The sequence below is a fragment of the Lynx canadensis genome, chromosome C2 (genome assembly GCF_007474595.2).
Source record: "Lynx canadensis isolate LIC74 chromosome C2, mLynCan4.pri.v2, whole genome shotgun sequence".
NCBI classification, from domain to species: domain Eukaryota; kingdom Metazoa; phylum Chordata; class Mammalia; order Carnivora; family Felidae; genus Lynx; species Lynx canadensis.
In genome coordinates, this window is record NC_044311.2 from 89518472 (window position 1) to 89528886 (window position 10415).

The following is a 10415-nucleotide window of genomic DNA, read 5'->3' on the forward strand; positions in this document are numbered from 1 at the left end:
CTCTTACAAAGCAATAAGAAAAATACGAGTACCCAACAGAACACACACTTCATAAAAGTGTTCATCTTCACCAGAGTAATCTTGGAAAAAGTCACTCTGATTCCACTATGAATAAACAGTGGGGGTGGAGATATGTGGGAGAGAGGGGCAAAGAGGGAAATGAGGAGATTGGTAGTTGCCATTCTAAATAGCTTATATCTTTTTAGTCTCTGACCATTTGCCTTATTGTTTTCGTGAAAGCATTTATCGCTATTTATGATTACTTGTTTGTTATCAGCTCTTTGAGAGCACCAGCTGTGTCTCTGCTATTCACTACTGTATGTCCAAGTTCTAATTCCGTGCCTCACACATAGTAAGTCTTCACTCAAGGCTGTATTTATTAAATGAATGGTGCCGTATACTTTTACAGACATTAAAAAGAATGTGATAGATCTATATGCTAATTACATATTAATCTTATGGGAGAAAAAGTGTTATTCATCTCTGTTTAAATATATATGTTATATGCACAAGTGTTTTTCCAGAAAGATACCAAAGTTAATTGTGGTTGCCTTTGGGAGGAGTGTGGAGGTGGGGTGGGGAGGGAGATTCTTCACTGAGAATAATTTGGTAATTGGTATTTCGTCGTGTTTGAATTCTTTTTACTTTGTGCATGTATTACTCTTTCATTAACAAAGGTAAAAAAAAAAAAATCTTAATGCCCAAAATATCAGTTGGAGAAGAAAGGTATGATCTCTGCATCAAATTTTAGAAATATATTTAATATTTACGTGGAACTGCTCAAACATATAATGGTTAAACAAATCAGTAAGTTCCAGATCTTTTCCTTTTTATACACTGATCTTTTTCAGGTTTGTGCTTTTTAAATTAGAGAAACAATGATTTGATCTGTTTTGTCTTGCAGTGTTTTCTCTTCAGTCATTGAACAAGTCCCTGCAAAACCAATTACAGGAGTCACTGAAGAGCCAGGAATTACTACAGAATAAAAATGAAGAACTTTTAAAAGTGATTGAAAATCAGAAAGATGAAAACAAAAAATTTGCTGGTATATTTAAAGAGAAAGAGCAAACTTTACTTGAAAATAAACAGCAATTTGACATTGAGACGACAAGAATAAAAATTGGTATGTATTTGAACTATAGTTGTGGTCACATTTTTTAAAAAGGAAAAGGAAACTGAAATTTTATTGTGGTTTCAGAATTGGAGGAAGCCTTAGTCAATGTGAAAAGCTCCCGGTTTAAGTTAGAAGCTGCTGAAAAGGAAAATCAAATATTGGGAATAACATTACGTCAGCGTGACGCTGAGGTGACCCGACTGAGAGAATTAACAAGGTAATGTTGATTTCATTTGAATAACATGCCTCTTGTCAGATTACTTATGGCTTCAAAAATGATTTTAGGTCTGCTCTCTTTCCCCTTTCTCTCTTGTCGATGTTTTTGCTAATTTCTAATGATGTTTTCTTCTGCTCCAATTAGGTTTAGAAATGCCAAACCTGGCTCAATGCTTTTCTAAACCATGTGATTCCAAGAAAAGGGCTCTTGTAAAGAGCTTCAGCTTATTATATGTACATAAGCTGAAGACTCACTTAGCAAATTGTTAAGAGCCCTCTGGTTCTGACGCCAGAGAGACCTGAATGGAATCCAATTTCTACCCTGTGCTAGCTGTATGGCTTTAACCAAGTTATTTAACCTCTATAAACCTCCGCTTTAATGTGGAGCATGATTAGGGTTGATGGGAACACTAAGAAATAACTCACCTGAAGCACTGAGCACAGTAAGCCCTCATGCCAGATGATCTTGGGAAAGTCATGTAGCCTCTGTGAGCCTCAGTTATTTCATCAGTGAAGTGAGGGAGTCAGCAGCAACCCCTAAGAGCCCTTTGTTCCCTAATATGTCTTTTCTCAAATCAATAAAATCACTGCACTCAATTTTTACCTGATATGTACTTTAAAAGTACAATTTTCTCTTGAGACATTTGTTAAGAATTAGATTTCCAACTACTTACTTAAATCCTAGAGAAGTCTGTTATTTTAGGCCTGAATATCATTAGATCTGACCATACACTTGAATGATACTGGAAGTTCATAGTTCAGATATAAAATAATTTTGAATATAAAATAATCTCCTTCGTATTTCAAATGAGAAGATCCATTTTGAATGACACACTTAGGAAAATAGATGAAATAGTAATGTATCTATAATACTTAATCTATTTAATTTTATAAATATATTTGAAATGATTCTATATAAGCTATATGAACTTAGAAATACTGTTTTTTTTCCACATTCATATTTCATTCAAATATTTATTGAACAATAGGGAAAAACAAGACACTTGTGTATCCATGTAGTGTTATAATTAATTAGGCTCTAGTCAGAGTTTCTAAAATGTTGGCTTGGGGCGCCTGGGTGGCTCAGTCGGTTAAGCGTCCGACTTCAGCTCAGGTCACGATCTCACGGTCCGTGAGTTCGAGCCCCGCGTCGGGCTCTGGGCTGATGATGGCCCAGAGCCTGGAGCCTGCTTCCGATTCTGTGTCTCCCTCTCTCTCTGACCCTCCCCCGTTCATGCTCTGCCTCTCTCTGTCTCAAAAATAAATAAACGTTAAAAAAAAAATTTTTTTTTTTAAAATAAAAAAATAAAATAAAATGTTGGCTTATACCACTCTTATTCAAAGTAAAAGTGAGAGAATGTCCCCCTTATGAAAGCCTTTATAAAGTCTCCAAAGAAAAGCATCTCCTCTTTTTTGAGGACTACTTTTGGGATGAAAACTCTGTTATTATCAAGTATTTATGGTAAAAGAAGCCAGTCACAAAAGACCACATATTGTATTATTCCACTTAATATGAAGTGTTCAGAATAGGCAAACCCATGGAGACAAAAAATAGATTGATGGTTGCCAAGGACTGAGAGAAAAGGGGAAGAAGGAGGAGTGAGTGCTGATGGATACAGAGTTTCTTTTTAGGGTAATGAAAATGTTCTGAAATTGGATAGAGGTAATGATTATATAACTGTATGAATATATTAAAAACAACTCAGTTGCACACTTTAAAGGGGTGAATTTTATAGTAAATTATATAACAAAATTTATTTTTAATTTTTGTAATGTTTATTTTTATTTATTTATTTATTTTTTTGAGAGAGAGAGAGAGATCAAGCTGGGGAGGGAGAGAGAGAGAAATCCCAAGTAGGCTCTGCGCTGTCAGCACAAGGCCCGACTCAGGGCTCAAACTCAGGAACTGTGAGATCATGACCTGAGCCAAAACCAAGAGTCGGGCGCTTAACTGACTGAACCACCTAGGTGCCCCTCAATAAATGTTTTTTAAAACATACCTATGGCATATAATCCATTTGGAAGAGAAAAATAGGATAGCCACTCAGCATGGTCAGGTTCCATGAGCAGTTGCTTAGGTGTCCCTGGGAGCATCTCCTCATTAAGGGGCGTGGTGTTCAGCCTCTCGCAGAAAGTGCAGCAGAGGATTTAGTTGCCTGAGAAATTGCTTTTCTTCTCAAAATGTTTTTTTTTTCATGCTACTAAATCTAGCTCCTTTATGAGCATGAAATCAGAAACTGGTTTATCTTTTATTAATAGTATACTTTGATTTTTTTTCCCCAAAGTCTTCTCTCTCTCATATCTATTATTTTGTCTCCTCATCTATGATGGAAAGATTTTAATAAATGCATTTTCATAGATGGAGAAACTGGGACCATACAAGTTAAATATTAATAGAAAGTTAATAAGCAAGGACTAGAACTCACATCTCTTAATCCCTAGCCAGGTTTTCTCTCTTGCACATGGTATGTCCTTAGCTAAAATAGTTTATTCTGGTAACACTTCCTCGTAACTGCTAGTCTGAGTGAACCTTCGATGTTTGTTTTGTTTTGTTTTGTTTTGTTTTACATGAGAGATGTAGGGATGAATGGATGGATTCATTTACTTATTCATTTATTCATCAAACATTTATTGTATATTATATTCCAAATATATATGTGTGAAATACAAAAATATGTAATCATTTTAGTTGCTAAATATCCATGTCATCAAGCTAAAAGCTTATTCTAGTGCTTTGATGATGTATATAGGAAGATACAGCCTTTTTAATTAAAAAAAATTTTTTTAATGTTTTATTTATTTTTGACTGAGAGAGAGACAGAACATGAGCGGGGGAGGGGCAGAGAGAGAGGGAGACACAGAATCCGAAGCAGGCTCCAGGCTTTGAGCTGACAACACAGAGCCTGATGCGGGGCTCAAACTCACAGACCGCAAGATCATGACCTGAGCCGAAGTCGGACACTCAACCGACTGAGCCACCCAGGCGCCCCATATACAGCCTTTTTTAAGAATAAACTTGACTGAAGAGGCGCCTGGGTGGCTCAGTCGGTAAAGCATCCCACCTCAGCTCAGGTCATGATCTCTCAGTTCAGGAGTTCGAGCCCCGCGTCGGGCTGTGTGCTGACAGCTTGGAGCCTGGAGCCTGCTTTGGATTCTGTGTCTCCCTCTCTCTCTGCCTGCCTCTCTCTCTCTCTCTCTCTCTCTCTCTCTCAAAAATAAACATTAAAAAAAATTTTTTTTAAACTTGACTGACTACTATTTAATTTTTTTTAATTTTTACATTTATTTATTTTTGAGAGACAGAGCACAAGTGGGGAAGGGGCAGAGAGAGAGGGAGACACAGAATCAGAAGCAGGCTCCAGGCTCCAAGCTGTCAGCACAGAGCCGATATGGGGCTCGAGCCCACGAGAACTGTGAGATCATGACCTGAGCCGAAGTCGGACGCTTAACTGACTGAGCTACCCAGGCGCCCTGACTGAATACTATTTAACATAGTGGTCCATTTGTGGAGAAAATTGATAAAAAAGATGTAAGGGCAATTTTCAGAGTAAGTAATAGTTTAATTATTAGAGAAATTAGCATAAATGGAAGCGCAAAGAAATGAAAGGACTTGCCTGCCTTTCACAGCTAGTTGGGGCCCAAGCTGGGACTTGAGCCAAGATGTTAGTTTCCCTCTTGAGCCTTGCTTTCTCTTTTGGAAAGGACAGCTTCTCTCTGAGAAAAGAGGATGTGTTTTTGAGAGATTCTTCTAACTTTGTACCTGCTCATTCTTTCAAAATAACACAGTCTGCCTTTTCACTAGGAATGAAAAAGGATTTGTTTGCAAGTAGAGCCTTTTCTTAACACTCACCCTAACATAGAAGCATAGGAAATGAAAAAGGTTATTACTTCTTGTATATTATCTGCTTTTAGAAGACTGTGTCTGAAATATTAGGTGTAAATGTTTTACACTCTTAAGACTCCAAGATTTTTCCTGTCAGTTTTTTCCATTGTCGTCAAGGACATTTTCTTCTTACTCTGGGCATAAATCCTGTGTCTTGACTACTAGCTCACCTGTTAGATTAGCGGGTCTCTTTAAATGATTATAGAAACATGGTGGGCAAGCTTAAATTAGCACAATGTCTTACAGAGTTTAGTACTACCCCTACATTTTCTGAAGATTCAGTAAGAACTTCAAAATGCCAAGTATACCCATGGATGGTAATTTTTGTTTTGTCAAAACAAAACAAAAAGTTGGTAGTTGAGCTTAATTATATCAAAATTCACCCACGTTGGTGATTTACACTGTGTTTGGTGATACCCTGTGCAATTCAGTTAATTAGGAATGTCTCCAATACTATAGCTGGGCTACTGTGACCACTTTAGTTTTACTTTTGCCAGAGGGTAAAGCGGCACCATCTGACAGCACAGCTAAATCTTCACGTTCAGCTCCCCTCCGTCTTCCCTGTAGTCGTACACTGCAGTAAGAAGGATGGATGTTTTTTTGCACATGTTTTAAGTAACCTCTTAAAGATTTCAAAAAATTTCTAAATGCCTTTTTCAGAATGTTGGGGAAGGATAGTGGGACTAGAAGGTACACATAGGAGTTTTAAACAAACACCCTAAACCGTCGCTCTCTTTCCTTTCTGAAACCTTGAATAATTTTGAAATATATCCTTATCACTTTTTCAAAAATTCACTACAACACATGTTACAAAACCATTAAATGTGAGGAAAGTAATAGATTTTCAGTAAATAAGTAGTAAATATTCTAATAGCTTCTAAGAGCACTCTTAGTGCTGATAGTTATTTAAATTAGTATATTTTTATAAGTAGCTGAGAACCTTGAATTTCTTGTAAAAATGTGTCCATTTTCTAAGCATTAAAAATCAGTGTATTTGAATAGTGTATCCCATATAATAGAAACAGAAATATATCTACTTTGTAGCTATTCCGGCGCTCGTATTGCTTCCTTTAAATTTTTGACATACTGTCATTTCTTTACTTACAGAGATTTTTCTTTTAGTTTCAGAGATAATGGTGAGTCACATTTTGTTTATAAATCGGATGCTTAATGATTGCTATTAATTTCCAGAGATTAAACTCTTATTAATGTCATTGTCCCTTTCTCCCTTTCTTCATCACTGATTTTGTTCATAGTGAAGATAACACTTTTCTTTAAGTCAGGAAAGAAACCTCAACAAAAGTATTCCTTTTCTAAAAACAAATAAAAATGAAAGTTCCAGTATGTAGTCTGATCGAATTAATTAGTGGATCATTTCAGAATTTTTTTAAAGATATGTTCATACAACATATTTTTTCTTTTAATAATAGCTCATTGGCTTTTTGAAAAGGCATGAGGAAAAGTGATAAGAACCATAACCATTTGAAGAACAGTCAGAACTCAAAGTATGTTTAAGATGACAGTGTAATAAGTAAGCCAGGTTAGAAAAAAATTTATTTTTCCTTCTGTAGGAAAAAACCCACTCATTCTATATCCAGAGATATAATCACTGCTGTTTAATATAGATTTCCTCTTAGTATTTTATTTGGCCGTGTGTGACTGTTTTTACAAAAAAATAGTATTGTATCCATGTTATTTATGGACTGCTCTTTTAAATTTAACCTTATATAATGGACCCAACAAATATTCCTTACAACACAACTATAAATAGCTATGGTATAATTAGAGCATAATTTACCTAAATCATTCTACTCTCTTTGAAGATAAAGATACTAAATCCACCTATTTTCTATTATAAATTATATCTTTGCAAGTATATCTTGGGTGCAGCCTCTTGGTATATATATATAGGATGAATTCCTAGAAGTGCAAATTAGTGGATCCAAAAATGTAAGATATACAAATATTTAAGTCTTCTGATGGATTGCCAGTTTGCTCTCGGGAAGGGTTATACCAGTGTACGTGTCCCACTGATAGTACCTGCTTCTTCAAGCTTCTCTGACAGTGGGTATTATTCTTATTTTACTGTGTTAATTTGATAGGCCTCCTCCAAAATAATCACATTTTCAAAATTTGAATTTCTCTACTTAAAAGTTGAACTTTTAAGATATGCTTACTGGCTACTTTTAATCTTTCAAAATTTCCTGTTAATGTCCTTTGTATCTTTTAAAAAATTGATGTATTTCTTTTCTTATCAATACGTAAGAATATATATATGGTTCAATTCAAAAAGTCCGAAAGCTTGATAGAAAATGGCTTTAATAGGTCTGCTAATAAAAGCTGCCACCGGGGCGCCTGGGTGGCGCAGTCGGTTAAGCGTCCGACTTCAACCAGGTCACGATCTCGCGGTCCGTGAGTTCGAGTCCCGCGTCAGGCTCTGGGCTGTTGGCTCGGAGCCTGGAGCCTGTTTCCGATTCTGTGTCTCCCTCTCTCTCTGCCCCTCACCCGTTCATGCTCTGTCTCTCTCTGTCCCGAAAATAAATAAAAAAAGGTTGAAAAAAAAAAAAAAAAAAAAAAAAAAGCTGCCATCAAATGAACACCCATATAGCCTGAAGCTGTGCTAATGATAATAAGCACATTACCCTCATATTTTATCTTATTTGATGTTCGTTGTAATTCTGAAGTGGATACCTTCACTTTGCAATTAAGGAACTTGAGATTCAGAAAGGTTGAGTGACTTACCCAAGATCATAGCTAGTGATGATAGTATGTGACCCTGAGTGGTTTTTTGTATGCCACACTTCTGGTACCTAGCTGCTGGTCATACCTAAATATACCAGAATTTCTCTCTAACTATCCTTTTTTCCCAGTATTGGTCCAGTGTCCTTTGCATATATCTTTTGAATGGAGAGAAATAGCTTAATTACTAACGGAATTCACACCATTTTACAATGTTGCTCAAAAATAAAGCATTTTATACCCTAAGAGAAAAAAATACTGAGCCTATATTTCTAAATATCATAATATTAGATTTGATACAGACTGAGCTCTTTGATTGATTTTATTGTAATGTACTCATTCCTTGAATTTTGCTTTTAGTTACTTTTTTTCAATGTTATGAACCACGTGCTTGCCTCAGATCCTTTCTTTTAAAGAAGCTGTATAAACAAATAAATGAAAGAAACCGGTAAAAAGAATAATTAGTGTACTGAATTCTTCTTAACAGAACTTTACAGAGCAGTATGGCAAAGCTTCTCTCAGATCTTAGTATGGACAGTGCTCGCTGCAAGTCTGGAAATAATCTTACCAAATCACTTTTGAACATTTATGAAAAACAACCCAAGTGTGACCCAATCCCAGCCCACACTTCCATAATGAGCTACCTAAATAAGTTAGAAACAGATCACGCTTTCATACATTCACAGCCACTTTCTACAGTTAACAATGAGGAGAACATAGAACCAGGTAGACCTTACGAAAATGTTCTGCCCTCCAAAAGCCCTCAGCATGGTAACACAAGGAACAAGGAGGAAGTATCAGCCCCTGGGATCATTCCTACCCTTTCAAAACAGGATTCTGATGAGAGTGAAGTCACAACTTTAATAGACGATGAGTGTAATTTGGATAATACAATTTACATTCCATTTGCTAGAAGCACTTCTAAAAAGAAATCACCATTATCTAAGAGATTATCCCCCCAGCCACAGATCACTGTGGCTTCACCGCAGCTGGTCAGCAACAGTGGACTTGTCTCTGAAAAAGAAAATAAATCGTGTGCACCCGGAGTTGGTTCCTCTTCCAAAAAGGAAGCAGAAGATACCCCTGAGAAACTTTCCAGAACACCTGATATGGAAGACAAGCAGCTCCTCAAGAAAATAAAGGAAGCCATCTGCAAGATACCTGCCGCCCCTGAGGAGCCACCAGAACTGGCGGCGTGTCATGGCCCCTCTACTTGTCAGAGCGGCAGCATTCAAGTGAAAAGTAGTGCTGTCTCCGATGGTAGCTTTTTTAATTCTGACTTGACGTCTGACTGGAGCATCTCCTCTTTTTCAACGTTCACTTCTCGAGATGAACAAGACTTCCGAAATGGCCTTGCAGCGCTGGATGCCAATATCGCTCGACTCCAGAAGTCCTTAAGGACTGGTCTTCTGGAGAAATGAACTCAGAAGAAAAGGGATTGAGTACCTCTTTTTAAGAATAGAACTTGGCTACAATTGAATGTATATTTTAAATTTCTTTAGCGAAATGGATATTAATTATGTATTATAATTAATTGTATGAATAATAAATTTATTGTTAGAATATATTGACAGTCTGGAGCTTATACAAACAAGTCATCTTAAGAAATTGACATTTGTTAAGAGAAGACAATTACAGGTAATTGGGAAAGTATCACAAGTAATATTTTTAGTACTTAGCAGTTTGAGGTCTTTTCTTACCCAGCTGGGCTAAGGGTCCAGGTCAGGATTCTCTGGTTGTCCTAAAGAATAATGGGAAGGGAGTCTCTGGGTACAATTTATTGTATTCAAACTAGGCTTTCTTTTCTCCTTCAGGATTCCTGTTTGTTTTTTAATGGCATCGTGTTTTTCTGTGGGATGCTCTGTGCTACAGCTAGTGTTACATATAAACATTTCTTTTAAGAGAAAAATGCCAATATCTCCACCTCTTAAAAAACATTGATTGGGCCAAGAAAATATAGATAACATCCTCAGTTAGCGTATGGTTTCTTAAAACTTTGGCACTTTTATTTGTTTTATTCTGAATAGGTGTTTAAGACCTTTTAAAAATAAAGTCAGACTGATAAATGCTAATAGATAAGTCATAGCTTGGGAAATTTGTGTTTTTAAATAAATGAGAAATGTTTATTTGTTTTTTTTTGTCCTTATTATATTTGAACATAAAGGAGTTTTTAAATCTTTCACTGGTTATAATTCTGCGTTTCTGCACTAATAACTCTTTTTCAGCCCATTAGCTGAGAACATTCTCTATTTGTAAATAATATGAATTAAGTTAGTTTCTGCTTCTCTCTACTAGCAGTTCTTAACTATTCAGTATCACCACCATCTGTGTGAGCAGCACATTTGAGCAATTAGAAGGCTGAGGGTTGTCCTATCACTAATACTTCCTACAGGTCCACTGCCTGGTACCTTTCTGCAGAGTGCTTGGGCAGGCTTTAGCATTAAAGTGTTCTGCTGACTGCAG

General features: G+C 36.4%; 1 protein-coding gene across 1 annotated transcript in view; it reads left to right on the forward strand.

The window, feature by feature from the left end:
* The window catches only part of LOC115523739 (coiled-coil domain-containing protein 14-like), a 43320-nt gene extending 33244 nt beyond the window's left edge, over nt 1-10076 (forward strand). Inside the window, exons 7-9 of the mRNA XM_030329982.1 lie at nt 905-1123; nt 1199-1331; nt 8440-10076. Of these exons, the coding sequence (XP_030185842.1) occupies nt 905-1123; nt 1199-1331; nt 8440-9373 (1286 nt within the window). The 3' untranslated portion in view covers nt 9374-10076. The remainder of the gene's footprint in view (nt 1-904; nt 1124-1198; nt 1332-8439) is intronic.
* Nucleotides 10077-10415: the final 339 nt, after the last annotated feature.